This window comes from Daphnia magna, linkage group LG6, assembly GCF_020631705.1.
Source record: "Daphnia magna isolate NIES linkage group LG6, ASM2063170v1.1, whole genome shotgun sequence".
Lineage (NCBI taxonomy): Eukaryota > Metazoa > Arthropoda > Branchiopoda > Diplostraca > Daphniidae > Daphnia > Daphnia magna.
The window spans coordinates 3,383,662-3,410,642 of record NC_059187.1 but is presented as its reverse complement, the minus strand read 5'-3'; the positions used below and the strand labels follow the sequence as shown (position 1 = coordinate 3,410,642).

General features: G+C 38.8%; 4 protein-coding genes and 2 long non-coding RNA genes across 17 annotated transcripts; 4 read left to right on the top strand and 2 right to left on the bottom strand.

Moving 5' to 3' along the window:
* Positions 1 to 9: 9 nt before the first annotated feature.
* Positions 10 to 2,055, top strand: LOC116919716. The gene is made up of 8 exons (XM_045175072.1): positions 10 to 27; positions 151 to 247; positions 502 to 651; positions 703 to 852; positions 903 to 1,052; positions 1,104 to 1,253; positions 1,305 to 1,454; positions 1,506 to 2,055. Exons 1-8 carry the CDS (start codon positions 10 to 12, stop codon positions 1,613 to 1,615), a joined length of 975 nt encoding a protein of 324 aa, XP_045031007.1. The 3' UTR covers positions 1,616 to 2,055.
* Positions 2,056 to 3,557: 1,502 nt separating this feature from the next.
* Positions 3,558 to 8,106, bottom strand: LOC116925325 (cullin-1-like). 2 transcript variants are annotated; one of them, XM_045175686.1, is made up of 15 exons: positions 7,966 to 8,106; positions 7,418 to 7,568; positions 7,149 to 7,335; positions 6,958 to 7,067; positions 6,788 to 6,896; positions 6,625 to 6,724; positions 6,277 to 6,539; positions 6,035 to 6,214; positions 5,716 to 5,970; positions 5,378 to 5,647; positions 5,119 to 5,310; positions 4,936 to 5,043; positions 4,735 to 4,835; positions 4,385 to 4,604; positions 3,558 to 4,288 (listed from the first exon to the last, which is right to left on the bottom strand). In XM_045175686.1, the coding sequence occupies exons 2-15, from the start codon at positions 7,561 to 7,563 to the stop codon at positions 4,208 to 4,210; spliced, it is 2,322 nt and encodes a 773-aa protein (XP_045031621.1). In that variant the 5' UTR covers positions 7,564 to 7,568; positions 7,966 to 8,106; the 3' UTR covers positions 3,558 to 4,207. The 2 variants fall into 2 exon arrangements, with proteins under 2 accessions (XP_045031621.1, XP_045031619.1); XM_045175684.1 differs by having other exon boundaries at positions 6,277 to 6,554; positions 7,966 to 8,105.
* Positions 8,107 to 8,112: 6 nt separating this feature from the next.
* LOC116925545 (phosphatidylinositol 4-phosphate 5-kinase type-1 alpha) lies at positions 8,113 to 18,527 on the top strand. 9 transcript variants are annotated; one of them, XM_032932253.2, is made up of 17 exons: positions 8,113 to 8,409; positions 9,470 to 10,717; positions 10,897 to 11,046; positions 11,111 to 11,359; positions 11,447 to 11,599; positions 11,664 to 11,828; positions 11,901 to 12,328; positions 12,406 to 12,538; positions 12,650 to 12,737; positions 13,248 to 13,310; positions 14,162 to 14,275; positions 14,510 to 14,851; positions 15,393 to 15,639; positions 15,753 to 15,839; positions 16,219 to 16,379; positions 16,444 to 16,556; positions 17,090 to 18,527. In XM_032932253.2, exons 2-17 carry the CDS (start codon positions 10,403 to 10,405, stop codon positions 17,099 to 17,101), a joined length of 2,820 nt encoding a protein of 939 aa, XP_032788144.2. In that variant the 5' UTR covers positions 8,113 to 8,409; positions 9,470 to 10,402; the 3' UTR covers positions 17,102 to 18,527. The 9 variants fall into 9 exon arrangements, with proteins under 9 accessions (XP_032788144.2, XP_045031615.1, XP_045031614.1 ...); XM_032932252.2 differs by having other exon boundaries at positions 8,114 to 8,409; positions 16,219 to 16,388; XM_045175680.1 differs by lacking the exon at positions 17,090 to 18,527 and having other exon boundaries at positions 16,444 to 17,057.
* LOC116925651 lies at positions 8,718 to 9,613 on the bottom strand. The gene is made up of 2 exons (XM_045175708.1): positions 9,138 to 9,613; positions 8,718 to 9,070 (listed from the first exon to the last, which is right to left on the bottom strand). Exons 1-2 carry the CDS (start codon positions 9,294 to 9,296, stop codon positions 8,837 to 8,839), a joined length of 393 nt encoding a protein of 130 aa, XP_045031643.1. The 5' UTR covers positions 9,297 to 9,613; the 3' UTR covers positions 8,718 to 8,836.
* Positions 18,528 to 20,762: 2,235 nt separating the features above from the next.
* LOC123473970 lies at positions 20,763 to 21,224 on the top strand. The gene is made up of 3 exons (XR_006648543.1): positions 20,763 to 20,790; positions 20,860 to 20,964; positions 21,086 to 21,224. It is a non-coding gene; the product is annotated as an uncharacterized LOC123473970 (long non-coding RNA).
* A 3,086-nt stretch (positions 21,225 to 24,310) lies between these two features.
* Positions 24,311 to 26,820, top strand: LOC123473968. Of its 3 annotated transcripts, none has more exons than XR_006648535.1 (10): positions 24,311 to 24,641; positions 24,706 to 24,783; positions 24,854 to 24,942; positions 24,998 to 25,116; positions 25,225 to 25,312; positions 25,380 to 25,612; positions 25,675 to 25,799; positions 25,886 to 25,931; positions 25,993 to 26,414; positions 26,478 to 26,820. It is a non-coding gene; the product is annotated as an uncharacterized LOC123473968 (long non-coding RNA). The 3 variants fall into 3 exon arrangements; XR_006648534.1 differs by having other exon boundaries at positions 24,314 to 24,641; positions 25,396 to 25,612; positions 25,678 to 25,799; positions 26,478 to 26,770; XR_006648533.1 differs by having other exon boundaries at positions 24,316 to 24,641; positions 25,396 to 25,612; positions 26,478 to 26,770.
* Positions 26,821 to 26,981: the final 161 nt, after the last annotated feature.

The following is a 26,981-nucleotide window of genomic DNA, read 5'->3' as shown; positions in this document are numbered from 1 at the left end:
GAAAGCGTTATGCTCAGCTCTGTTCGTGTAACGCACTGTAGGAACTGAATAATTCATTTAAGGATGTAATCCCCTCTAATGATAACTGGATCAGTGTCGCGAAAGCTAAGACAACCCCTACATTTTCTACCATAATTTTATCTTCTTCAGACTAGCGAATGCAAGTGTCGAGATACCGGCAAGCACTTAAAGGGATTCAAGTGCAATACTGACATCCAAGACAAGCACAAGCTGCGCCGTGAAGAAGGCAAGAGAAGCAAAAAAACGTAGAGGAAGTCCGGTTAGTCGACCAGTGCCTTCAGATTGCTACACAGAAAGAGCATAAAATCAAATAAAAAAAAAAAAACCAGCGACGTTTCTGTCGGTTTGGTGGTTGCTCAGTCTTAGTTTGGATTTCATTTTCATCGTCAAAAATTTCAAGGGTCATAGAAAATGGAATTTAATTTTTCGGGACAATGGTTGGGGTAAAGATCTTAACGTTTTGAAATCTTTTTTCGGTAGGCCAGATTCGTTCCTGGAACTGTTGCGGCGTCGGTGGTGGAAATCCTGTCACTGCCGTAAGGACTGGCCTAGGTGAGGATCGAATACCGTTGTCATTTTCCAGTCGATATGGATTAGCCTTCTTTACAGAAGGCGGAATACCATCTTCCGGTACAGGAGTTGGGGTAAAGATTTCCACGTTTTCAAATCTTTTTTCGGTAGGCCAGATTCGTTCCTGGAACTGTTGCGGCGTCGGTGGTGGAAATCCTGTCACTGCCGTAAGGACTGGCCTAGGTGAGGATCGAATACCGTTGTCATTTTCCAGTCGATATGGATTAGCCTTCTTTACAGAAGGCGGAATACCATCTTCCGGTACAGGAGTTGGGGTAAAGATTTCCAAGTTTTCAAATCTTTTTCGGTAGGCCAGATTCGTTCCTGGAACTGTTGCGGCGTCGGTGGTGGAAATCCTGTCACTGCCGTAAGGACTGGCCTAGGTGAGGATCGAATACCGTTGTCATTTTCCAGTCGATATGGATTAGCCTTCATTACAGAAGGCGGAATACCATCTTCCGGTACAGGAGTTGGGGAAAAGATTTCCAAGTTTTCAAATCTTTTTTCGGTAGGCCAGATTCGTTCCTGGAACTGTTGCGGCGTCGGTGGTGGAAATCCTGTCACTGCCGTAAGGACTGGCCTAGGTGAGGATCGAATACCGTTGTCATTTTCCAGTCGATATGGATTAGCCTTCATTACAGAAGGCGGAATACCATCTTCCGGTACAGGAGTTGGGGTAAAGATTTCCAAGTTTTCAAATCTTTTTTCGGTAGGCCAGATTCGTTCCTGGAACTGTTGCGGCGTCGGTGGTGGAAATCCTGTCACTGCCGTAAGGACTGGCCTAGGTGAGGATCGAATACCGTTGTCATTTTCCAGTCGATATGGATTAGCCTTCTTTACAGAAGGCGGAATACCATCTTCCGGTACAGGAGTTGGGGTAAAGATTTCCACGTTTTCAAATCTTTTTTCGGTAGGCCAGATTCGTTCCTGGAACTGTTGCGGCGTCGGTGGTGGATATCCTGTCACTGTCGTAAGGACTGGCCTAGGTGAGGATCGAATACCGTTGTCCTTTTCCAGTCGATAGGGATTGGCCTTATCGTCAACTTGGTGTGATTGTGCTTCACGGCGGTATAAAGTTTCGTCGCCGAGCATCTCTTCCAGTTTTTTTATAATTTCGTTTGAATCCTGAAGTGCGTCCCGGAGCTCCAGCATTTCAAATTGTGCTTTCTTTAGATCTTTAGACATAAAGGAGCCTCTCCATTCCAATTCAGCAATGCGTTGTTCTAGTAATTGGAGCTGATTCACAAAAGCTGGGGATTGAGTCTCTTGTGACATTACTGAATTTAGAGGTCCATTTTGACGAATTGGTTCATTACGGCTGTCACCTTTGGCAAAGGGACTTGCTGGCGTAATTGCTGGTTTTGATTGTAACGAATTCCGGGGAATTCGCTGGTTGTTTAGTGCACGCAGTTCGTGTTCAAGTGCCTCTGCCTCCAGATAAAGCTGTGAAGCAGTGCGATGGTTTGGCATTCTCTCATTCTCACATTGGAGGAACGATGAATTCTTGTTGATCTGGTCTGCTGGGTTTGTGGTAAATTCCTCATCAGTCGGTTGATTAAGATCGGGATATTCAGGCGGAAAACTTTTTCTGATCTTTGGTTCTGTACGTGCTTTTGGCCACGAAGGAAGCAAAGAGAAAAGTGATGCAAACACCATTTTTGAAATTGCGTTGTTTTCTTGGGGGAGAAAACTTTAAGAAACTTCGATATTTTCACCGGATATCGCTGATACCCATATCTCTTTCTCTGGTGATGACTGGAGTTGCAGGTAGAACTAAGCATATTGGTATGCATTTTACAAATTTAATTTCTAATTTGTAACGAAATTTTTTTCTGGATTAGAAAGATTAATATTTTTCGAACAGTGTTCAATAGTTTTTCTGAAGATTTGTTGATTTCAATTTAAATGAATGTAAAAACCGGTGTTGCTTTGCCGTCAGCATCATCTAGATGTGTGCGGCCATGTTGGAAGACAAAGACATGGCGATCGAAATCACTGGTGGAGCAAAAGGCCTCCTCTTCCTACTTGGACTCACCTGGGGAATATTCTGTGGAACCTGTTTCCTCAAAATATTTTAAAGGAAATTGATGCAAGCCTGTACACATAAATGTATACTTTGTATTTGAGGCAGTGATAAGTTTCCAACAATCGAAATAAGAAATTTCCAAACAAAAATGTATCACACACAGCAGAAGAACATTTCCATCGTTCGTTAGAGACGCAAGCATGGTCCAGGTAAAAAGCTAGAAAAGAGAAAAGCCAGTTTTGTGTTTGGGTTTGTTTGTTTGTTGTTGTTTTTTCCCCATTTTGGTAGTTGTCATGGAAGGTAGAACATCAAATATGCCACATACCTCATTAAAGTTTCATATAGTAATTCAGAATAAGGGATGAACGCAAAATTTAATTATGGTAACTTTTGACAAAATCGGAGGAGCTCACCAGTTTCATTCTATGATTTACGCGGTGGCGGCAACCACACCACAGTCTACGGAGTACGGCCAACGTAGTCCTCATTTCTACGAGGCACCGCGTTCTACTCTCATGGTGTACCCAATCCAAGACCCGATGAGTTCAGCCTTCATTATTGGTGTGAATTATGCTGAAAGGGAGATCAGCTTGATTTTTTCTTCAAACATAGCTCGTTCAAAGAAAGGGATATTTTTACAGTCGAGATTTTTCATTTTTCTAAATTCCATAAATGCTTTTATTGCATTAGTATACCAGTTTCATCTGGTTACTTACTTATCACGGTGTATTACAGTTTCTTCGAACAAAGAACTGTGACAATTAGAGGAAAGATTTGTATACAAAATGTACGATTTGTGTATCGAAACAGAGACGGGTGGGTCCGCATAGCATGCCCCTATTACCGCTACCAATTTCCAGCGTTAGAATTTATCAGACCACCTCAGTTTGTTGTTGTAAAATGTCGAAATTATTTGGGAACACAACACTAACATACATTCTTTCGGAAATTCTAATATGAAATAATTTTCATTTTTATTTGTGATATTATTAGCAGAACTTCACACATTAACCCATTCGCACCCACTAACAATCGAAAATGATAACCTCCAGAGAGCGACAAAAACTAAGGACTCAAAATACACTTACCACTCATCCCGCAAGAAGACGGGACAATGTTGCAGCATGGTCACAAGATTTCAATCAACTTAGTACAGCCTTAGACAGGAACCCCAGTTAGCAAAGGCAAACAATTTCCTTTGGCAAAGGGCCCCTTTTCTTTCTATCGCTCAGATCCGAGGATTACGTATATACAAAGAGTTCTCAGCCAGATGGAGGGGATGAGCAGACGGGGGAAAATGCCAAATCAAAAGTGCAGTAAGATACACGAACAAAGAACGAGGAAAATAAGTAAATATAGAACGGGAGTCAAGACAGAAATGGGTATGCTAAACAGGAGTCATATGATGTATCAACTCCGTGAGCGTCTTTGTTCCTAGAATTGGTCACGGTTCCTACTGTTCGTACAAAACCGCTATTGAACAGCGGCAACAACCGTGAAAACTCTTTCTCTCCTCGACTCCCATTTTTTAGCGTAGAAGTTAAACGCGAAAATGGCAAAAGTTAAGGAAAAACTCGCAGAATAAAGAAGTCATGCGAGGTAGGAATAAGTATCCTTCTGTCCCTCGGTTCTCTCCAAGTATTCCTTTTCGATGAGAATGTCAATACATTTCTGAAAGAAAAAAAAAAAAATTAACATATGACAGAAATATAGTTTATACAAATGTTTATAGATAAAGTTGTGCCAATAAGTAAATCAAAATAATACCTTTATTATGTGAACTCTCGGCTTGAACCGAGAGGAGAGCTGATTTAGAACCTCAGCTAGTAACTGTTGATGTTTAAGTACTTTGCGCATTTTCATGATTCGTACAATTGCGGCTTGGATCAATAGCTTCCTGTCTTCTTCTAAATGCCGTTGCGTCGCTTCTTGCTCTTGTTTCAGTTCCGCCTTCATTGGAATGTTGATGTTAACGCGTAATTTTTTGCTGAAATTGAGTAATTTTATAAAATGTTACAAGCTTCACTACTTTGCAGAAAAGGTTCAAGACAAGAATAAAGCCAATAAGATAAAGACGAGTGGCTACGAACTAAATAATATGATAAACCGTTCCTTACTTTTTGTATCCAACAAAAAGCGACAGCTGAGATGACTGCTGCAATTCGTTTTCGTCATCGTCAGACGACAACAGTTTAGATTTCAGCAGAATTTGTGCCACCTGAAAGAAACAACAAACAAATTAATATAGTAATGAATAAATAAAAGAAAAAGATGTTGGCGAATCAAAAAGGCTTCTGCACTTAAGAGGCCGTAATAACCTGCAGCAATAAATCCATTTTGATTCCTGTTGCATCGCTTAGCTGTGTGGCTGTCCAAGTAGTAGAGACGTTGTATTGCAAGAGTACAGCCATCTGTAAAGTTGAAGCCTACAGAACAATTCAATAAAAAATGCATAAGAAACAGAGGAATACCATAACAAATTAAATCCAATTTTAAGAAACCTGAAGAGTGTATCTATTTTTGAAACAATTGGTGACTAATTCGCCTTTAGACATCTGATAGAGCCAATGTAATTTGCGACCACTGTGTTGGCTGCTGTAAAAGGTAGTAAAACGTTGGACGGAGCGCTCTAATTCGGATGGAAGAGAAAAGTTGACTGATTGCTGAAAAGGCCACGAACCAGACGACAGGACCTGTTGTACAAATTAAGAAATAGAATATCATTCGTTGCTAACTTTAAACTTCTTCTAGCCTTCTAACCTGAATACTGAAGTCGATGTCAAGCGGCTCGGCAGAATTGGTTAGATGGCGCTTAAATTGTTCGTTGAGATCTTTACTGACTCCGATGTCTTGAAACATGCGCTGAAGTTTAGAAGTATATTCGAAACCACAGGCTTGTTTTAATTTGGAGATCATTGACGCTTCGGCGTCGTCCGAAGCCGACATATGCTGCACCAAACGCTTTGCCAGCATTTTGCTGTAGAACCTCTGGAATACGTCTTTGTCTTCAATATACTTGAAGACGACCATCTATTTAAAACACGTTCAATCAATAAATTGGTGCGCGTAAAGAGAAATCATTGATAGATAAAACTAACCACTTGATTTAACGTATCCTCTAATTCGGCCTCTTCAGGATTTTTGGCGCTCTTTTTCAGTAAAAGATCACAGTATTTGGCCAGCAATTCTGGCGATTTCGACGAGGAATTTGCAGCCTTTGTCACGGCGTTGCTATTAATGAACTTCCCGCAAGCTTTGTCCAAAGCGGCCACAAATCCAGCATCGTTATGAAACGCTGACATCACAAGGGCGTTGTATTTACGATGCACGTCCAAAATGGTAGTAACGTAAACCTTTGCGACCGTCCGTAAACGTTATTCGAGTATTGCTTCGTTGTACATCAGTAGGTCGACATACCTTAGGATCATTGTGTGCTGCTTCTCCTTCGCGTTCGATGGCCGACAAGCCTTGCTGGGTTATGTGATCTTCGAGCAATGTTCGCAATTCCGTTAACCCTTCTGATATGCGCGACACCAATTGGTACATCCGCCCGAGGTCATCATGTTTGTCGTCGGCAAGGAGGTGTTGAAATTCCGCCTGAAGAATAAAGAGATATAAATAAGAAAAGGGGCTCCAACGATCTGATGAAAAGGGTATACCTGAAAGATCTCCAAATGCTTTTCTATGAGGACTTTTTCACAGGTTTTGCTTAATTTGTCAAGGGTGGCTTCATGCAAGTATGTCTGCACTCGTTTTTGTTCCTCAGTTAACCGCTGTTCGGCTCGCTTCATGTACTCTGTCACTGGATTGTGGCGGAGGAACTCGGCACTTTCCCGGGTATAGAAGCGCTCGGTATCCTCTAAGAATGAATTCTCAAATGAATCCTTATAGACCGATAAATTCTGTCCCTTGGCTGACTGATCTTCCTCGTTCAAGCCTAAAAAAAAAAAAAAAGAGATATTTTACGTATTCGGATTTTCTGTTCTCCATCTATGTAAGCAAAGTACCAAGTTCAACGTAGCAGTTCATGACACCGCTAACTAATCGTGTATTAATAGGATCTCCGTTTCGCTCTTTTTCAATGAGTTTCAGCACGGCATTTGTTACCTATTGTTAAATGAAATTGGATCAAGTTGTAGCGAAAAAGTAATTCATCTAGGGTTGTAGTACTTGTTTGTGGAGATGGCGAAATAAGTTTTCTCTCCATGTAACAAGCGCCAATTGATAAATTTCGTAAATTCCTTTCTGCCCTTCTTCACACTCTCGTTTCACCCAATGTCTATTGAAATAATTGTAATTAATAATTTTTCCACTCTTAATATCGCATCAAACCTCGTTACCGATTTAAATAGGCACAAACTCCGTTCAAAACCTTTGAGCTGAACTGGTATTCTTCCCATTGTTGTGTGTAAAACTTGAGTACAGTTTCATCCATGTAGTCAACTCCATTCTACCAAAACAGAAAAATAATTTGCAGAAGACAGCTTTCCCTAGGGCCAGTGCAAGGTATAGATTTGTATTGGAGATATACCTTAAGAACACTGACTAAATGAGCCTTTAGGTATTCCTTTAATCTTTTATACAGTTCATGTCCCACAAACTGGGCCCCACCAGCCGCCTGACTCTTTTTGGCTTTACTAGTGGCAGCAGAGGGGATTGAAACTGAATTTCCCCTTCCTCCTTGATTATTTACGTTGGTGCAATAATCATACACATGACTGAGAAAGATTATACATATTACTTTTAACATAAACAAAAGGGAAATAAAATAAAAATAAATGGTGTTAATAAAAATATTACGTGTATAGATCCATGTACTGTTTTTTAGACATGGCCTGTTTGTTGTAGACTTTTTCAATGCCTTGTAAAAGGTCTGACCAAATGTGTTCCAGATCTATGGGTGCTTTAGACCCATAACTGCTTTGGCCACGTTGACTGGACATCATTGCACCTAAGAGAAAGATGTAAAATATATCATTACCATCAAATTGCCCATGTTTCAAGTCCAAAGTCCTATGTAAGAAATGAAATGGCTAGTGTTGGAAGAAGCCAATGGTATTGTTTACCTTTTACATCACTTGACTTGACCATTTAAATTCAATTTAAATTGAGAATACATGATAAATATAAAAAATTACTAGTAATTGAAATCATTTCCCAAACAACACACAGAAATAAACAACGGATAAAATTCGGAAAAAAGAAATTCGCATAGAAACTCATGGCAAAGCATCAGGCTTTCACCGTGAGACTTAAATACAAGATCTAGTCACCGGTAAATGTACTAACATAAATTCGCAGTACCAGCACTTGCTATTGTTTATTGGAGGTAAATAGCTAAAACTTACGTATATTGAAAATAGTTAGCTGCAAGTTTTTCTACGCTGATTGCTCCAACTTGATGGTTTTTTTAGCTCTCTTCATCAATTATTACTGAATGCGATGTTGCCAAGCTTCAAATTCGACAAAGAAAAAAATCTAAAAGAAAAGCAGTCGCCATTCTCCCCAATCGCCAGTCGCCACTCGCATGTTTGGCCACTCTCCAAAATATTGTTCATTTTTTTCTTTAAAATTGTCTTCAGATTCTTCGTCGTGTTAGCTAAGATGATTAAGAACATCTACAGAAAGCTTAGAGAGTCAGTTTACTGAGGTTAAGGACACATACGACACTTCCATGTAAAACATACCCAGTACCACAACACCAGCAATACGTAAAAGAACGAAAACATGCCCAATAAGGTTGGGTGAAACTGAAATCAAAAATGAAACTGAAACCAAAATAAAAATATCAGGTACAGGCAAAGATTAAAAACATCTCTTATCATTTTGTAAGTTTTACGTATAGCCTTCTGATTTTTATTCGTCCCATGTGCAGTTAGTAGTTGCACAATCTCTTTGCGTCTGAAAAGTGCGATTACGACGGGCTTAAATCGTTATAGTTGATATTTTTATGGTAAAGCCCAAAATCTCCCCTATCGAAGATAAACGCCTGAAAACTCATGCTACTTGTGCTATTATCTGAAAATAGTGTTACGCAAGTACCATGATTATTAAATAAGACCAATTTTTGAAACTTGAAAGAAGAAATTTCTCTTTCTGCTTCGTCAAATAACACTATTGTATTCTCGTACATGATAATGCGCGTGACAAGCAAAACAGGACTGCATTTAAAAGGGCGTATTAAAATAATATTATTTGGGAATGCGATTAGACTATGCTTTACAATAAGTTTTTCGACTGTTCCAAGCACGATATTTGCCTTAATAAGTTATCGATTAGTAGGGACTGTTTCCGAATACATTTGAGCATTATGGGAACTTTGTTAACGGGATGATCGTCAATTTTATGTTGCTTTAACAACATGAGGTCCGTCTTTGAATGTTCTAGCTTTTCCACCAATTTCTCCTTATCGGCTGTGACAAGCACTAACTGTTTAGAAATCCTTTCGATTTCCTATTAGAAATATAGTTTAAACTTTTATCTTCTACTATTTGACGGGTTTCGGATTTGCTAACCATACCTTTTGTAAAGACTTTCGTGACTGTTCTTCCGATTTCAACTTCTCCATCGCTAACGCCATTTCTTTCTTGTTAGCATCATAAAGCAACTGCTTCGAATGAAGGGCGCTTTTCATTTTTTTTACATTCTCCTTAAGATGAATTAATTCCTGTCTTTGCATTTCTCTGTCTTCTTCCTTTAGAGTGATTAAAATGTCGTTTTTAAAAGAAACAGAAAGACAGTTCAGCAAACCAACCGATTTTTTCTGTTGAAGTCTTGAAGATTCCAATTCGTTTTGAAGGTCGCGTAAACGTTGGTTCAAATCTACTATGATTTGATGTTTATTCACCGCAGGTTTGTCACGAGTGGCTGCACGCGGCACTGCGACTGTTGCGTCTGATGAAGTGTTCTTGCTGCTTTCCTTGAACTGATCCAGGACCTCAGTTTTGGATTTTTCTGCGTATTGTGACTTCACCGTTGGAGACAGAAAATATGAAATTTAACTGGTCTGTTGGAACTATTTAAATTTTTTTACAGCAATTATTTCTACCACTGTAAGTGTTTTACATTAAGTGTTTGACATGAACGTCAAAGGAAATCCGTTCTGTTTGTTTATCATTGATAAAAAAAATAATTGCTACTTCAACTAGAATAAATATTTATGTGAATAATTGGCGCGATTTACGTTTTCGGAGTTCTTGGAATTATTTAGTCTGTTCACCATATCGAATACAGCAGTCGTTTGTTGTTCTATCTGGTGATCTGTCAAAAAGATAAAATATTATGCCCAAGAATAAGGAAAATTGAAAGTTTACAATAATTATTTTTTGTCAAGCGTACTAAGATCTTGATAATGTCGAATGCTTGCTTCAAAATCGAGACAGTCTGCAAGTGGTTTGTTCCGTACTAAAGGCATTTTACGTTTTTCTTCTTCTATTCCCTAAAACACACTAAATTGGGTGACTAAATGTAACGTAAATAGTACTGAAACTTTGAAAAAGAGGAAAAAGTATTCTGAAAATTCAAATAATACGTTTGTAACAAGAAAACCTTAAATTCAGCCTAAACAACTCGTTGCCGCGGCAACCTCTTACATTAGAAACCAGCTGATCGCTGTAGTATTAAAATACTAAACTGAATTTGTCCTAGTTTGTGTGAGGCGTTGAGTAGACGAGTTCTGTTCGTAACTAGAGATCAGGGTGGACGTTTAATGAAAAAAAAAACTTACTGAATTCCATGTAACTCACTTGTAATCGTCTTCAAATCTTAAAACCCATTCTGAGTGGAATGAGTACAATTTCAGCCGTCGTACAACTCGGTGCCGTTTCGTCCATGTCAGGCCCACATTCTATCTTGGAGATAGGTGAAAGACAGGAAAAAACACATCCATCTTCAGAAAATGATACAACAGTTCATCAAGATGGTCTCTCTCATACTGAGAGTAACCATAAAGAAGCAGCAAGAAGTTTAACTCCCATGAATCAGCATAATCCATCTTTTGATCCAAACGACTGTATCCCTCAACATGATGATGAGCTCAGTTCCTCTGAAGATGTTGCTACAGGTTCTAGTAAAAAAGAAAAGAGGCCACCACCACTTGAGGTATGTTAAGCTTTTCTGTTGATGTATATAGAATAATTTCACATATGTTTGCAGACCATTGTGGTTGTGCAATACAGCAAAAGAAACCCAAAGTTTTGCAATAGTGGTACATCTCATGTTATTTAGTAGATTCTTAAAGCCCTTTTCCTAGTTTAGTTTCATGTTTTTAATGCTCTTAGATGGCTCAAGATCCTTCTCTGGCAACGGGAGATGGTCCAAAAACTCCTTTATCTCCACGAGCTAGATCTGCTGGTACATTAAAAACAGATAGAGAAAAGAAACTTGGTCATCGGAGAGTAGGAGAAGGAGGTGAAGTGACGTATAAAAAAGTGAGCAAGTTATATTGTTTGACTAGATGGTGTATCTATTATATTCTACCATATTGATATTTAGATACACACTTCACAAATTATGGGTTCCATACAATTGGGAATCAGCCACGCTGTTGGAGGCCTAGCCTCCAAACCTGAAAGAGACCTTCTGATGCAAGATTTCATGACCATTGAAACAACAAATTTTTATTCCCAAGGATCGCAGCTGACCCCTGCACATCATTACTCAGATTTTCGTTTTAAGTCATTCGCCCCTATCGCCTTCCGATATTTTCGTGATCTCTTCGGTATTCAACCCGATGACTTCTTGGTGGGTTAAACGAAAAAGGATTTTTTTTTTTTACCATTTTTCATATTGTAATTGCCGTACGCATGCCAATTAAACTTGTGTTTACAGTTATCGCTGTGTAACGAGCCGCTAAGAGAATTGACTAATCCGGGAGCTAGCGGATCTATTTTCTACCTGTCGGCAGACGACGAATTCATTATAAAAACTGTACAACACAAAGAGGGAGAATTTCTCATGAAATTGCTCCTTGGTTATTACATGGTATGAAATTATACTTCAACCTTAGTATGTAGATGTCTAATTACTCATTATTTAATTTCTTTAGAACCTCAATCAGAACCCACGGACACTACTGCCAAAGTTTTTCGGATTGTATTGTTACATTTGCAACTCGAAAAACGTACGCATGGTGGTAATGAACAACTTACTACCATCTTCCATAAAGCTACATGAAAAATACGATCTCAAAGGTTCTACCTATAAAAGAAAAGTACGTTAGTTTATTGTGTTAATGGGACATAATACGTTCAGTTTATGCAATTATGTTTCCCCTTTATTAAAGGCTTCAAAATCAGAGCGGAGTAAAACAGTGCCCACTTTCAAGGACCTGGATTTCCTAGAACTGCATCCAGATGGAATTATGTTGGAAGCGGATACGTATAATGCATTGATTAAGACGATTCAACGAGACTGTCGTGTTTTGGAAAGCTTTAAGATAATGGACTACAGCCTTTTAGTTGCAATTCACAATCTGGATTTGGCAGCCAAAGAAGAAGCTGAGCGTCGTAGGAACAATTCAATTGGTGACGAAGATAGTGGAGAGGAGAACGGAGCTGTGGCAGGAACGTCCTCCGGGGCAACAGGATCTACTCAACCCCCACCTTTAGTTCGTAGCCGCTCCATCAACCGTCAGAAATTGGTGGCTCATTCCACTGCTTTAGAAAGTATCCAGGCGGAAAGTGAACCCATTGACGAGGAAGACGATGTTCCGTAAGTTAATTTGAAAACATCTTCACACATGGTATCAGTCGTGTTTATACTTCGTCTTTCTGATTACCCTTGAATAGACCCGGTGGTATTCCAGCCCGTAATGCTAAGGGCGAGAGACTTCTCATATTTCTAGGTATTATAGACATTTTGCAGAGCTACCGACTGAAGAAAAAGCTTGAACACACACTCAAGGCCATGATCCATGATGGGGTATGATTGTTTGTTTTCTTTTGAATTGTCTGGAATTGCTCAAGCTTCTTTCTATCGTGTGTGTTATTTTGTTTAAATCAAGGCCTAATGTTGTAACACTATTCTGTATAGGATACGGTATCGGTCCATCGTCCTGGCTTTTATTCGCAGCGATTCCAAAACTTCATGGCTAAGCAGGTCTTCAGAAAGGTGCCATCACGTAAGTCAAAATTACTATTTTTTCACTATGGCAAATGAGCTTCGTTCAAAGATTTCTTATCATGAGTTTGGTTGTCGGGATCTTCTTTCACTCTGATGTATACGGTATTTGAACCTCAAAGAAAAGCAGTGCTTCAAGCTGTTTTCTTTTTCTTTCTTTCATTTTTGAGGAAAAGTTGGGACAACGTAAACAAACAGCTTTTCCTTTGATGAAAATATTTCTATATGACTTACCTCTGCCGTTCTCAATTTGTCCTTCTGTCTCTCTTTTTTTCCCCCCCTGGGTTCTATTCGAGTTTCCGTGATGGGTTTTGGACTTAACTGTCGTTATCCTCCTCCTCCTCCTCCTCGCCTAACTGTGTGGCATTTCCGTCTGCTCTTATGTTTTTTTTTTTTTTCACGGCCTTTCTGAACTTCATGTCTTTCATATTATTCTCTTTTCTCGTTTTCTGCCCCCTCTAACTTATTGCTCGAAAAAATACCGAATCAATTTACAAAAATCGGCTTGCAGTGGATTTGCCCGAATTTAAAGGCAAACATCGTAAATTCCGCAACTTGGTATCCAGCTACTTAGGTAAATGCTCCGTTTAGAACAATTCCAGCGTTCTCAACTTTTCATTCGTCTATTCCGCACTTTTTTTTTTTTTTTTAAATCTATTTTGACCAAACTTTTTTTGTTCTCTTTTGGCGTCCGTGTTCAATGTTCTCGGATTCAGCACACTTTTTTTCCAACTGGCATGTTATGTCGACATAAACATGCATACGTTTTTTTATTTTATTTCTTGGTTGGTGGATTCCAAAGACTGGTCTCATTTTTCGTTTTCTTTTTTCGTCATGGTCAGACATCTAGCACGACAATGTTTAGTTTTTTTTTTGTGGGCAAATTTCGATGCGTTGGTTTCTTTGTGGTTTTTCCTTTTCCCCTTTTTTTTTTTTTTGTTTACCGTCCTTGAGGAGTAATCCTTTTATTTTTGCGCCCTTTTTATTTTCTAGTTTCGGATGCTTGTCTATTGCATCCGAAACGAGGTCTTCATTTTGATTCCAGGCGCTGACTCAGTTTTTAATCGAACACGATTTCATTATTCCTTCCGTAGCTTTTGAGATTAAAACTTCCTGCTTATTAGAAAACTCATTTCTGATGTAGTTCACGTACTATGAATATTGCGTCAAAATGTTTCGGTTCGTAAGCAACTTAGTTTGTTTTTTTTTTCCGTTGATGTCCCTAGTTGGACTATGATTTCAGTTGATCTTCAATAATCCCTCCATCGTTTTATTCTTTCTCTCTTTACTTTCTAAGCCATTTTGTAGTTTAATTATTGATTAGCTCTGTGAGATTTGTTTTTATCGAAGGACTGATGTATTTGAATTTTCCTCATTTTATTTTTATTTATTTATTTATTTTTTTTTCCGTGACTGCAAATGCAGCGCTGAAACATTCACCTTCTAAGAAGAAATTGACGGCTCGGACACGAGCAACCTCCGTCACGGATAGTGCGGCTCCGGCAAATTACGACCAGCTCGCCGTCAGCCAGGAATCAGGTAATCTACATCGTCCTTGCCAACAAGCCTACAATTCCTAGCAGAATCTGCCTCTATCTCAAATACGGCTATTGTACACATTCACTGTCTACGTCAATCTGCCGGGGATTTCACTTAATGGCAAGTGCCTTTCCTCCAGCGCGTAGTGAAACAGAATAGGCGCCTTCACAGCGATAGGTTTTTAAACGTAAGAGAAAAGTTGATGTTATTGTTGTCTGCTTTCGAATCGCCCAGCGTCAGACGCCGGAGCGATGGGTGGTGTTTCGACTTTGCCACATCCGACAGGAGCGAGTTCAATGTCAGGACCAGCAACTGCAGTTACTTTCAGCAACACAGTGGTTGGAGGCGGTGGTACCAGCGCTGCCGGAAATAGTGTCGGCGGTGGCATTGGCGGAAGTTCCGGTACGCCCGTCAATTTGCCAGCCGTCCTTAAAGATCGTGTGCCAAGCAACTTGAGGTTGGCTTCTGGGGCTGGCTCCAGGGGCCCACCTCCGCCTGTTCCTCCGCGTTCTCCTAAGCGGGTTAACATTGCAGTGCCAACGTCTCAAGGAGGGGTGTCGGCAGGTCCGGCTAAAGGTGAAATGAATAAAGAATGATCGGTGAACTTTCGCTCCAGTATTTTCATCATCAGAAAAATTTGACTACTTGATGATAATTTTTTGTTTTGTGTTTTTTTTTATTTTTTTATTAGTTGTTTCTTATTTTTCGGAAATTTGTTGGCTGATCGTTTGTGAACTGAGCATGATGGCGTTGATTTGGAACGTTTATGACTGTTTTTCACTCATCAAGCGTTCTCATTCCCTTCTCACCTTAGTCCTCGCATCGTTGACTAAAAGACATAGATGATGTCAGTTTGACAGTGCCCTTTGAATTAATCGCCTATTCCCGGTCGTTGTAGTAAAGCTTGATGTGGTATTTTCAGTTTGGTTTGGTTAGTTTGCGTGGATTTGCGTGTTGTTTTTTTTTTTTGGTTTTTTTTTCTTTCAGACTTTTAATGTATCCGTCCGATGCCGCTGCACGAAGTAGCTGCCGCTGCATGTAATCTGTTGGCATTGGAATTTCGCCTTGCGTCCGTGTTTCTTCAAAGCATTTCATACATTCTTTCTCTCTTAAACAGTATCATTTCGACCAAGAGCCAGCAATGAAGATGGAGAATCCCGAAGTCTGCCGTCATCTTCATCGTCGTCATCGACTCCTCCTCCTGCATTTGAGGATGTTTTGCGTTCGGGTCCATCGGATAGACCCCGGGAACAACCGATGGCCCAGACTAGCCGAGCTGGAAGTAAATCGGTTAACGTCTCGGGAAAGAGACAAACGGAGGCAACCGTAAGCAGGAACTGGACGTCGCAAGCTGAAGCTATCAGGTAGGGCTTCCCTTTTTTTTTTTTTCTTAGGCATAATCATTGCTATAATTAAGGGTTAGAAAGCGAACAATTTGAACAAGCGATCAGTTAACACGAAAGGCTTCTGTGGTTAGGAATCAAGAATTCGGGAAGCAGATCGAAACATCAGTGGTCAGTCATACCGAAGAATTGGTTTGCATGACAAGTCATCATATCTTCAGGTTAGAAAACTATTATTCAGTTTCGGTTTTCTCTTTTATCGTGAATCGAGAAACGCGCTAACTGCAACGACGGAGTTTGGTTAACAGCTTGCATATTAACACCAGCAATCGATTAGAACCCAAGGACTCCTTGGATGGGTATTAGCTTTTTTTAGGATTGGACAATGGTGCCTGCATGAACTGGAAAAAATGATTGGAAAATTGATTTTTGTGTGAATAGTTTTACTAACAGCCACTTTAAAGAGAGAAGCTCGAGGAACTAAACAAAAGGGCTTCATAGATGTGTCCGGTGACGTTTGCGTGTTGTCTCTAAATCTAATTTCTGTGTCGACAATTCTCACTCACCTTTAAGGATCATTGATTGTCTGTTCACAAATAGCATGTCCGAAGTCCAACTGGAGGTACGATCGAATAGCAAAGCGTCATCACTAGGAAGTGGGGAAATCTTAAGAATGGCGAGTGGTGTTCTTTCCGGAGGCCATACACCGACACCAACATGGACGGAAGGAACGCCTTCTTTCACTGAATCATCATCTTCGGGTGAATTAGGTATTGCATCTATTATATTCGTATACGAATTACGTTATGTTTTCTGTTTCAACAGGGTTTTCAGGATCGCCGAAAATGAACCAAACGTCAGCCAACTCGTCCCGCGTTCATGTCAAGGTTGTCAACGAAGAAACTTTGTCCTCGAGTTTTCATCAGGATCATGAAATGGTGAGTTCCGTTCGCATTCCGTGAACAATTTTGCTGTCCTGGAAAGGCGGATGACACCAGAACGATGAAAAACAACGAACTTTTGAGACTCCTGGTTCCTATAAAGCGAATCGTCTTTACGAATTTTCAATACGTCTTCCGTATGCCCAAAATTTCTTTAAAGTCTAAAAAAAAAAAAAAAAACAAATATGTTTCACCTTTTTTTTTTTATTTCTTATACTGCCTGGACACTTCTTTTCATATTACCAACGTCTAATTTTGCTTGATACCATAACTTGTTCCTCCGGTTTGGTAAACGTTTGCTGACCAGTGACAAAGCCGTTCCGGATGCGGAAGAAAGTTTTCCTACCCCGCTAGTTGTTGCAAATGGGATGAACAAAAATTTTTGTTTTTTTCTTCGCCATATTGCCGGAAGAAGATCTATCGAAATTTAAAGTGTCCCCCCCCCAAGTCCGAGTTTGTTTTCTCTTTGTTAGAACCATTACAAAGAAGCTAAGCGTTGATATCGGACTTGTACATTGAAACGTTTACAGACACACCTGTAGGCAGCTGACACTTGACAGCTGGGAGCTTTGCGGTGAACGTCTTGGATCGCTGGAGGAAAACGGAAGAATTGGCGAAGAAGAAATTATGGAGAAAAAACAAACAAATGTTTTGATGGACGATGGGTTTCGTGAATGTTTGCCTTCTATTTGCTTAGTCTCTTTGCGTACTATTTTTGCTGTCGCTGTTATCACTACGTCTTACTTTTCGGTGGGTTTTTCCTTCCTTGTCTTCGTGTGTGTGTCTTCTCTGTTTTTATGTAACAAAAGAAAAGAAGAAGAAAAACAAAAGTGAGATTCCTTCGACGCGGTTCTGCGTGGAAATTCAACGTGAACACTGCCCCTGTTTTAAATGATACAGTGGTTTGTATATCCAGAGTTGATATTTCCACCCATGAAAGATAGTTTGTGATTCTCTCACTGGTTTTGGTTCCTTATTTTTTTTTCCTTGTTTATTCTTTTCATTTTTTTTTTTTTTTGCTGGTAATGACCATGGTCGATGTTCTGAATGGCTATGCCCACACACATGGTTTCTATTTTGGAAAGATAAAGAAAGTCGTCTTATTACTATTGTTTTCTAGTTAATACTTGTGGATGTTTTCATTCGTTATCATTCGGTGGATGGTTTGCCTGTGGGCTTATTTTGATTCCGTATTGGGGTCGTGTATTCTTTCTCCTTTTCCTGTGGCCAATCTTTATTACTCCCCTTTTCGTGTGTGTTGAACTGTCAAATGTTTTGATATTTTTGGCAGGTGACTACGCCCGTTGCCCTCCTTTCCTCGTCTTTTCTTCTGCGTGTGGTGTTTGTGGGAATATGCATTCATTACATCCTGTTTTTAACAAAGCAATAACCGCCAGAGAGTGTTGGATCTGCTTTTCTGTACATTGATATACCTTATCTAGCTCCCGATATCCTAATTTCCTTTAACTGTACAAGTAATGCTTCGTTTTTCTTTTCGTTTGTCTAAAATCTCAGCGTGTCGGCCATGACGGTGCGTACTGTGTAGCTCTACTTTCTCTTCCTATCCCTCTTTGTCATGTGTCTCTTACCGTTAAACAAAAGATTATCACAATTATCTCTTTGCTGTGTTAGGAAACAAAGAAATACTACCTTCCATCCTGTTTATATCTTTTCTCTTTTCCTACAGTATTTTATACCTATTCTGTATGTGTTATAAATATCCTTTTTTTTTTTCTTTCCTACTACTATCTGTCTCCTCTGAATGACTATTTCTCCCGAACCTGTGTTACAGCGCTGGCAATGTTTCATGGTTTCTTCATTTTGTGCTTAATTGGAGCCTATATCACTGAATGTTTTATTCGTACTTTCCCTTCTGTTGTTCTACATACATATTAACCGTCAAACCGTGAGTAGCAAGAAGTGGATTAAAGTTGAAGGAAACATTACAATAAAACCGGAAAAAAAGTACAGCATAAACGTTTGAATGCGCGTTGTTTTTAAAATAAGAAACGTAATGTAAAATTTCTACCAAGCGCAATACTCGAAGTTGAATGCTGATTTCGGCTGGAATATTATTTTTTCCGTTAGCTATGCAGTTTTTGAATAAAACGTAATTTTGTAATAAACAGAACCAACGTGATTCTGGCGTGCCAGCATTGTTTATCCGGTTTTTTTTTTGTTTTTTTACTCCAAAAACCATAAGCCCAATGTGAAAACTAGATTTTTCTAGGTTCCCCAATGCTAAAACTTAGTTGAAATAGCGAAAAAATTTGGTACGTAATGTACTGCCGCGCTAGCTGTGACCAGGTTTGCCTATTTACTTATTTAGTTGTCAGGGGTGTCTGGTGTTGCCCACTTGTGTCGGTGAAAGGAAACGAATCCGTTTTTCACTACTCGGAATATCCGTTTTTGACCGATAAACGATAATTTTCATGTTTCAACCCATCTACATAAGGAAAGAACACTCGAAAACCATTAGCACTGAACATCCGTCTCATTGAAGAATCCTTGATTGAATTTTACTTTATTCCATGCAGAGAAGAAAGGGGGCGCTAGCGTCTGCTAACGTCAAAATTGTCTATTTTCCGGGTGTCCCCCGAAACGAACAGCGACTATGAGCGTTGCACAATAACAAAGCCCCGTTGGTAAGCGTATTGATAAATAAAGGTGTTTAAGGCATTATCCAATAAGTCATGCCATAATGTTTCACTTTGTTGGCAGCTAGGTGAAGTCCTTGAGTGCCTCAAGACCCATATAGCACATTTCTGCCGTCGGATGTCCGAATCATGGCCGAACATCCGTTACATATCCATGTACTCAAGGGGTAGTTCCAGGGATGTCCGTCGGCTAGTCACCTTGGAAGTGCAATGGATGTGCGGAAATTATATTCTACGGACCTCCTTTCAACAGCCAAGAAGATTTTCAATTGTTTCATTTAAGGATCGGCCTCGAGCCAATCGGGGCGCTTTTTTGCAAATCGGGTTTCTCACTTCGGGCCATCGAGGCGTGGCTCAGGGTGGAAAATTCTTCTCCCCGAATTCAATTGGGGTTTGCAATCAATCGATTCATTAATGCAAAAAACATTATCGATTGACTGTTTCACCCGATCGATCCGATAACAACCCCGATAATAGCTCGTTCTACCCGCTTACCCCGATTTTTACTCTGAAACCGAAAGAACAGCATTTTTTTTAAATTGCGTCGGGGCAACGGGTTAACCTCAAATTTTTCCCCGCACCGCCCCGGTTGAAAAAATGGCACCTCAATTCAACCCTGAATGCACTTTATCGGTGCGGGGCGGTTAACTCGATTAGAACTAATTGGGGCCGATCCCTAAGTTTCATTATTAATTGTCAAAATTTCTTTGTTTTCAAAAGGGGAGAACTTAACCATGTTCCAATTTTTCCCTTGAACGTATTTTTATTTTAAGTCCAGCATTTAATACGAAAAATTAAATAAATTAAGATGTAATTATCTATTTGCCGGATGGTTTATTTTAAAATTTATTACAAAAATGAATAAAATATATGTTAGTCATGATTTTGTTTGCACAGGCTTTCCGTTTAGCTTACGGGAACCAAACCATTGGAAATTAACTTACAGAAAATAAATATTATTTGGCATTTAATAATATTCAAAGCAAGTATACTTATGATAGGATTTTAATTTCAAATAATAAAAAACTACTTTAATCTTAATAAATCATGCTGAAGTTTAAAATTCAAAAAATATTTAGCCTAAATTGTTTAATTGCAATTTATACACTTCAGGTTTAATCTAAGTTCGACATCATCTTGACTTCTTAAAAATCCTGTATGTGAAATTGTTATTGAAAAAAACTCAAGTGTTTTACAACAATTCGATTGTATTGTTCGAAAACCATAAATATTGTATCTGTAGATTGGCACAGTGGAATAATATTCGACTGTGGTGCGGGAGACCCGGGTTCTAATCCTGATAGAAACTAATATTTTTCAAGATTAGAGGTCCAATAAATGTCATATTTATAGCCAAATAAAAGCCCGTTCGGATATCCTTAGAATATCCGACGGCGCTGTTTAGGGCGGTCAAAACCAAAAAAAATTACATCCATAGGACATCCAAATCGGATATCAGGCTGTCCGGAGGATATCAAAAAGATGTACTCAACATCCGACCCCGATATCTGTCAGACATACGACGGACTGCATTGTGTTATGTGGGGAAGGAATTGCCGAACATCGTCATATAGGTAAAAGTCTTGGAAGTTTTTTGTTTTGTTTTACATGTTTAGTAATTTGATTTTGTTTTGTTTTGGCAGTATGTTTTCCTTCAACAATCAATCTTGCATCTCCAACCGTGGAATGAGTTACATGTGACTCGAGACAAACAAACGGTGCAATTGCAACAATATAATTAGTAAGCTGTAAACAACACATTCTTTCTGAGAATAGTTTAGACTTTTTGAGTGTATCTTTTGTTTATCACATGTTGCATTTTAATTACTGTTATTTTTTAATTTATATTGATGGTTTTTCTTTAACTAGATTAAAATTTGCCATATCTTCATGCCAACCACAAGGATTCTGCTTTTTCACACACCTTCATTATTAATGTGGTTCTTCAGGTATGGTCACTATCAGCAGCTTTACACACAGTGTGCATTGTAAATACACCAATCCAAGAGAAAACATTCCAATGGAAACTATTGGGAATTTCTGCCCTTCCATCCTGAACTGCATAATGCTGGTTTATATAAATAGGCATAAAAAACCTATCAACAGTATTTTTAGTTTGCAGTTTGCTTCAACATACAACTCTATGGCATGTTGATGTTAGCTAAATTTTTATTATTTATAGGATTAGACAGTACGAAAAAATTTTCTCTCAGAAGTTTATGACTTTGGACTTGCTTGAGATGACCCTTGAGGCAAGAAGCCTTTCCTGCTTTGTGTGGACAGGGACATTAGAGGCATTGAATCCATTGATGTCTGAAACCAACAAGTGTCTTGCAAAGAAAGTAAAAAGAAACATTGATGTTGGTTATCCTCTGAGTGATGCTGAAGCATAGTAAGAAAAATGAATAGTATGACTATTTGCTGCACCATTACTATTATAATTTGTATCTTTTAGGTATCTTATTGATCCATTGGTTCTATTCATGGAAAAAAGAATGTTGTGTGGGAGAAACAGGATCACAATTTAGTAGGTGTTTTACCATTTTAAATGAGTTCGTTAAATAGAAATTTTAAATCATTCATGCTTTGTTTCTTTAATGTAGATAAAATAATCGCAAAGTCGTGGTAATAATTCGCGAGAAATATGCTAATAGGGTTTCGCTGTGTTAAGTAAGTGTATCAGCAAGAATATTATACCGATGAACATTTTATTTCTTTAGTTTTAATCCGCAATCATAGTGAGTTCGAAGAGGATATTGATGGAGGTTTGGTGTACAAAAGTATGTGTACAATGTTGGAAAGGCGACCGAAGATTTCCGGATTCTTCTATTATCTCACATGTTATGGTACTTATACAAATATGTTGCAGTGCATATCTGGGCTCCCTTCTTTTCTGTGGCCCCGTTTCCCCTTGACTTGTGATAAGCCCGTAGGGGGTCATGCCCCTACCGTGATCAGCAGCAAAGGTTGTGAGTGCGCTGTCCGGAAAGGGGACGTGGGGGTCCTCAAGTTCTGTGATATCATTGGAGGGCGAAGAGGCTACCCACAAATCCAAATTAACGGTTAATTGCTCACGTAAAAACTTGTCCGAAACCTTCCATCCTCTTCCGGCTTCTCTTAGCCACGCCCCGGGTAATCTCCCCGGGGGCTCAAATTCAATTGAGGCAGTGTCTCGGCTTGTCTTTGTTGATGGCAAGTGGAGGTACTGCCTTAATAAACTACTTACTACTACTTAAACAATACAAAGATTTAAAAATATTAATTTTGTAATTTCTTGTTCTTCGAACACTTGTCTTTTATACCTTCTTTGTGTTTATACTATACATTTATGTTATTTAGGAATTGGAATCTTACCATGCTGATTTACAGTTCTTGTACTGAGAACTCTTTTGAATTAAGAAGGCCTTTGAATTACCGCCGATCTTAATTGCAATACTTGAGTTGGTAAATTGCTGTTATACATACTTGAATTTCATACTTACGAGTGTTTTATGTTCCTGCAGAATGATTTTGTATACAATCTTTGTATATATCGGTTTATCAGAGTTATTGGATTGCTATCCCAGATTTTATTTTAACTCATTCGGGTATCGATCCCTTAACTTTCAGCGTACATTGCCGATGCTCAACCGTTGAGCCATGAGTTATATTTAATATTGCACTAATACTAGGGGCCCTCACTCCGTTCAGGAAGTTCCCGATAGGGTCCGGCCTGGTCGCCAATTCGCCATAGAATCTCGGAAACCGTTTGTCCTTACGGCAAAACTAAAAACGTATCCATGTAGGATGAAGACGAAGTGTGAAGTAATCATCCCCGCTTCACCCCGCCTTCCCATTTTTGTCAAAATCGGCCAAAAACGACATCTCTTGAAATTTTCCAAAAATCACACGGCATAATCGAATATAAACGCTGATTTCGATTTAGTGATTGGTTTTCTCATTATACCAGCCGTTTCAAAAATTAACGAAAACAGTGCTGTTAGCGCAACAACTTAGTTTAGGGTTTTTAACGTTTAAATCAAAAACTATAAAACCAATAGAAAAATAAACCTGATTTTCGTGATTTTCATTCAATTCTGAATCGAATTCATGTATTTTATGCAAAATTTGAAATTTGGCCAAAAATGAAAAAGTGGGAAGGGTATAGCCTTCCCACTTTTGTCAAAATCGGCCAAAAACGACATCTCTTGAAATTATCCAAAAATCACACGGCATAATCGAAATTAAACGCTGATTTCGATTTCTTCATTGGTTTTCTCTTTAGACTAGCCATTAAAAAAATTAACGGAATCATTAACGTTAAAAACCCTAAATTAAGTTGTTGCGCTAACAGCACTGTTTTCGTTAATTTTTGAAACGGCGCCCTTCCCACTTTTTCATTTTTGGCCAAATTTCAAATTTTGCTTAAAATACATGAATTCGATTCAGAATTGAATGAAAATCACGAAAATCAGGTTTATTTTTCTATTGGTTTTATAGTTATAACTTCTGACATTTATCTGTATGGCTATGTTCTGCGATTTCCTCTCGAGGCACCCAAACACTAACACTGTGCACACGTATCTTCAACTGGCGAGTCTAAGAAAAAAGTGGAAAATTATTCCATAACTAATTGTTTTACATACCTTTATTATCAATATCAATACGATTACCAAAGAGGCCTCCAAGGTGTGCAACGCTCATCGAAATTCACACACGCCTATACTTCCAATGCACGACGCCATTAACTATACGATGGCGATCGAAATCGATCTAACAATCGATCAACAATGGTTAGGTACACTCCTCCTCCCTTAAAGCCGTCATCTATTCATATCCCTCCTTCAAGTGACGATTTTGACCGCTAGATGACTATGCAAGTTATCTATTTATTTGCAAAATAAACGGACAACCATCGAAAAAGAGTTGACTAAAAAAAAAATGGATCAAACGGCGTTCCGAATTTTCTATTTAATTATCTTTTACCTAGGCATCTTCATTTCGTATTCGATGGAGTTGTGCATACATACGGCAAATACATCTAAAAGATGAAGATATACTTATAGCTGGATGAGATGATTTTGACGAAGAATGGCTGATAGTTACGGAACGCCGTTTGATCCATGTTTTTTATAGACAACTCTTATCGCTAGCTGATCGTTTATGTAGCAAATAAATAGCTAACTAGCTTTGCCATCTAACGGTAAAAAATGACACTAATAGAAGAGATTTAAATAGACCACGCCTTCAACGAAGGAGGAGCACTACATATTGAATTTATCGATCGATTGTTAGGCCCATTTTGATCGCCACTGTACAGTCAATGGCGGCATGGCGGTGACGTGTATTGTAAGTTTGTAACTTGGAAGTGTATGCATGTGTGACTTGATGTGGCGTTGCATGTGGGAGGCCCCGTTGGTAATACTCTGAGTGATGGTGACATATGGTAAAAAGATAAAGCAGTATGAATATTTGCTGCATTATTTACTTCTATTATTTATATCTTCAAGGTATCTTACTGACTTCTATTGGTTTTATTTGTGGAAAGAATATCTTGCGTGGGAGAATTGGATCACAATTGACTAAATGTTTTACTATTTTTAATGAGTTTATCACAAAGAATTTTTTACTCATTCATGCTCTGTTTCTTTAATGTAGGTAGAATAATCGCAATGTCGTGGTAGTAGTTCACCAGAGATATGCCAATAGGGTTCCCCTATTGAAATACTGATACAGGCCTGTTTTCAGTAAGTGTATCAGCAAGAATATTATACTGAAGCATATTTAATTTCTTTAATGTAGATTTGTAATGGATTCGAAGAGGATATTGATGGAGTTTTGGTATAAAAAAGTATAAGTACATGTTCATTGGAAGGGCAACCAAAGAGTTCCGGATCCTTTTGCTATCGCACAATATCATGGTATTTTTACAAAATCATTGAAGTGTTTATCTGGACCCCCTTGTTTTCTGTGGCCCTGTTTCCCCTTGACTTATATTATATTCTATATTATATTCTTTGAACCTTCAGTGTGTGTAAAACTAAAGACTAAAAGAAGAAGAAGAAGAATGATTCAAAAATTCAGGGAGAGAATCATCAAAGAATTATACTTCTTTAGGTAATCCAAGGATATAAGAAAGAGTATTAACTCGGCGCAGTCTTCGATTCCATCTTTTTAAAAGCAGTTTTTACTGTCCATAGAACTTTTTTGGTCGAGACGTTATGGGTGTCTTAAAGGCACTGAAGGTTGCGTTAGATGTCATAATCCACACAAAAAAAGGAAACGCTGAAAATCCCAGGTGGCGATGGGAATTAGTGGCAATGTTACGGTGTAGATAAATTCAGAAAGTGTGACGCTAGCTGATGTAAACCGCGCCAGCTGTGCTATTACTGACTCTGTCTCACTTTGGCCGCCTAGGTATCTTTTCCAACAAAATTTGTCTTATCAAATTTTCCGTTTGTTAACTGATTCTCATTTAGCAGGAAAAGGTTGTGAGAGTAGCAGAAGAAGAGGAAATTGCAGTAAACCCGGTTTTGAAAGAAGCCAAACATTCCGATGATATGGGAGCCCAACCTGTGGAAACAAAAACCCTATGTTTCAGATAGTAAGCTATCTCAACATTCGATAAACCCAAAGTTTCACACATAGATCTGCTTAATCATTCTTTGTTTCTTAATTATTCGACATCAGGAAAGCCACGGCCACGCTACTGCCTATTCGCATTGTTGGTGTTAAGGTAATTTCGCAATTTAGACGTTTAGTTGGCGGAATTGTATAACGATGGTTCTTCCTTGCAGTGAGATTGCCGAACTTGTAGCTATTGTGTAGAACCGAGCTCTGATCAGACACAACCAAACTGGAATGATCTCGTCACCTACGCCCGCTTAACACAGCGTGTGTGCCATAATGTCAATTGTGTTTACTAAATATTCGGAAAGGCTGTGCGTGAATCGGTGACAGACGTTTCACCTACCTACTTAACGAGTAACATTTTGGCGATCTTGAGGAAAGCGGATTATTTTTCAAATAAAATATTATGGGATTCGGGTTGCAAAAAAAAGCTAGCACAGATGCCAATCGGCTTGATCCCTTCCACTTTGATTGTGATTCGAGTCAACGCACTCCATCATTCCAGTGATCAGTCGTTTTTTGATCATTCTTTTCTCAGGATTTTATGACTGGACTTCCTGCAATTCCTAATATCCATTTGCCCCAAGAGGTACGTAAAAAGTGGATACATTTTTAAATAGATCTTGCTGTAAACATGGATACCGCTTATTAGGTTGTAGCCAAGATGGTTGAAGCCGTCTTAACTGTTTCAGGAATTTTCAGGGTCTTGTATGATCTAACGGCTAAACCACCCTGGAAAACGGAGTTGATTTGATTTAAGAACGTTGCTTATGCAAATAATCTCCGCCACTCTTTACAGGACACGGAAGCGGAATTGTATCACTGACCAGATTTAGATGGGATATATCATAATAGTGGATTCAGTATAGACTTTTGAAATTGAAAAATTAGTCAGCTCTGTCGTCTCGTGAAAATCTATTAAACTCGCTTCTTAGGAAAAATTCACGTGATGACTTGTTGAGTATTCCTTAATATACATGCACACTTATCGGAAATAATGGTTAAATTTGGTTTTCGTCGAACAAATTAAACATTCTTAAAGTGCAGCTAGGTGGGTTGTTGTTGCTCTCCAAAGGCTACTCTAGGCGTTATGCTATTTCCTGAAATTGAACGTTAAGAAAATCTGGTACATGTTAGCAAATTGTTAAGATCTAAT

What these genes read in the sequence shown, in the direction of transcription:
- LOC116925545 (XM_045175679.1), top strand. Translation starts at nt 10,403, where the DNA reads ATGAGTACAATTTCAGCCGTCGTACAACTCGGTGCCGTTTCGTCCATG. An exon ending in AGAGGCCACCACCACTTGAG is followed by an intron (nt 10,718 to 10,896) that starts GTATGTTAAGCT and finishes TAATGCTCTTAG; the next exon opens with ATGGCTCAAGATCCTTCTCT. An exon ending in ACAAGTCATCATATCTTCAG is followed by an intron (nt 15,840 to 16,218) that starts GTTAGAAAACTA and finishes GTTCACAAATAG; the next exon opens with CATGTCCGAAGTCCAACTGG.
- LOC116925325 (XM_045175684.1), bottom strand. Translation starts at nt 7,563, where the DNA reads ATGATGTCCAGTCAACGTGGCCAAAGCAGTTATGGGTCTAAAGCACCC. An exon ending in TTCGCCATCTCCACAAACAA is followed by an intron (nt 6,725 to 6,787) that starts GTACTACAACCC and finishes ATTTAACAATAG; the next exon opens with GTAACAAATGCCGTGCTGAA. An exon ending in CGAGAGTTCACATAATAAAG is followed by an intron (nt 4,289 to 4,384) that starts GTATTATTTTGA and finishes TTTTTCTTTCAG; the next exon opens with AAATGTATTGACATTCTCAT.
- LOC116919716 (XM_045175072.1), top strand. An exon ending in AGGCGGAATACCATCTTCCG is followed by an intron (nt 652 to 702) that starts GTACAGGAGTTG and finishes TTTTTTCGGTAG; the next exon opens with GCCAGATTCGTTCCTGGAAC. An exon ending in AGGCGGAATACCATCTTCCG is followed by an intron (nt 1,455 to 1,505) that starts GTACAGGAGTTG and finishes TTTTTTCGGTAG; the next exon opens with GCCAGATTCGTTCCTGGAAC.
- LOC116925651 (XM_045175708.1), bottom strand. Translation starts at nt 9,296, where the DNA reads ATGCAAAGACAGGAATTAATTCATCTTAAGGAGAATGTAAAAAAAATG. An exon ending in CACGAAAGTCTTTACAAAAG is followed by an intron (nt 9,071 to 9,137) that starts GTATGGTTAGCA and finishes TATTTCTAATAG; the next exon opens with GAAATCGAAAGGATTTCTAA.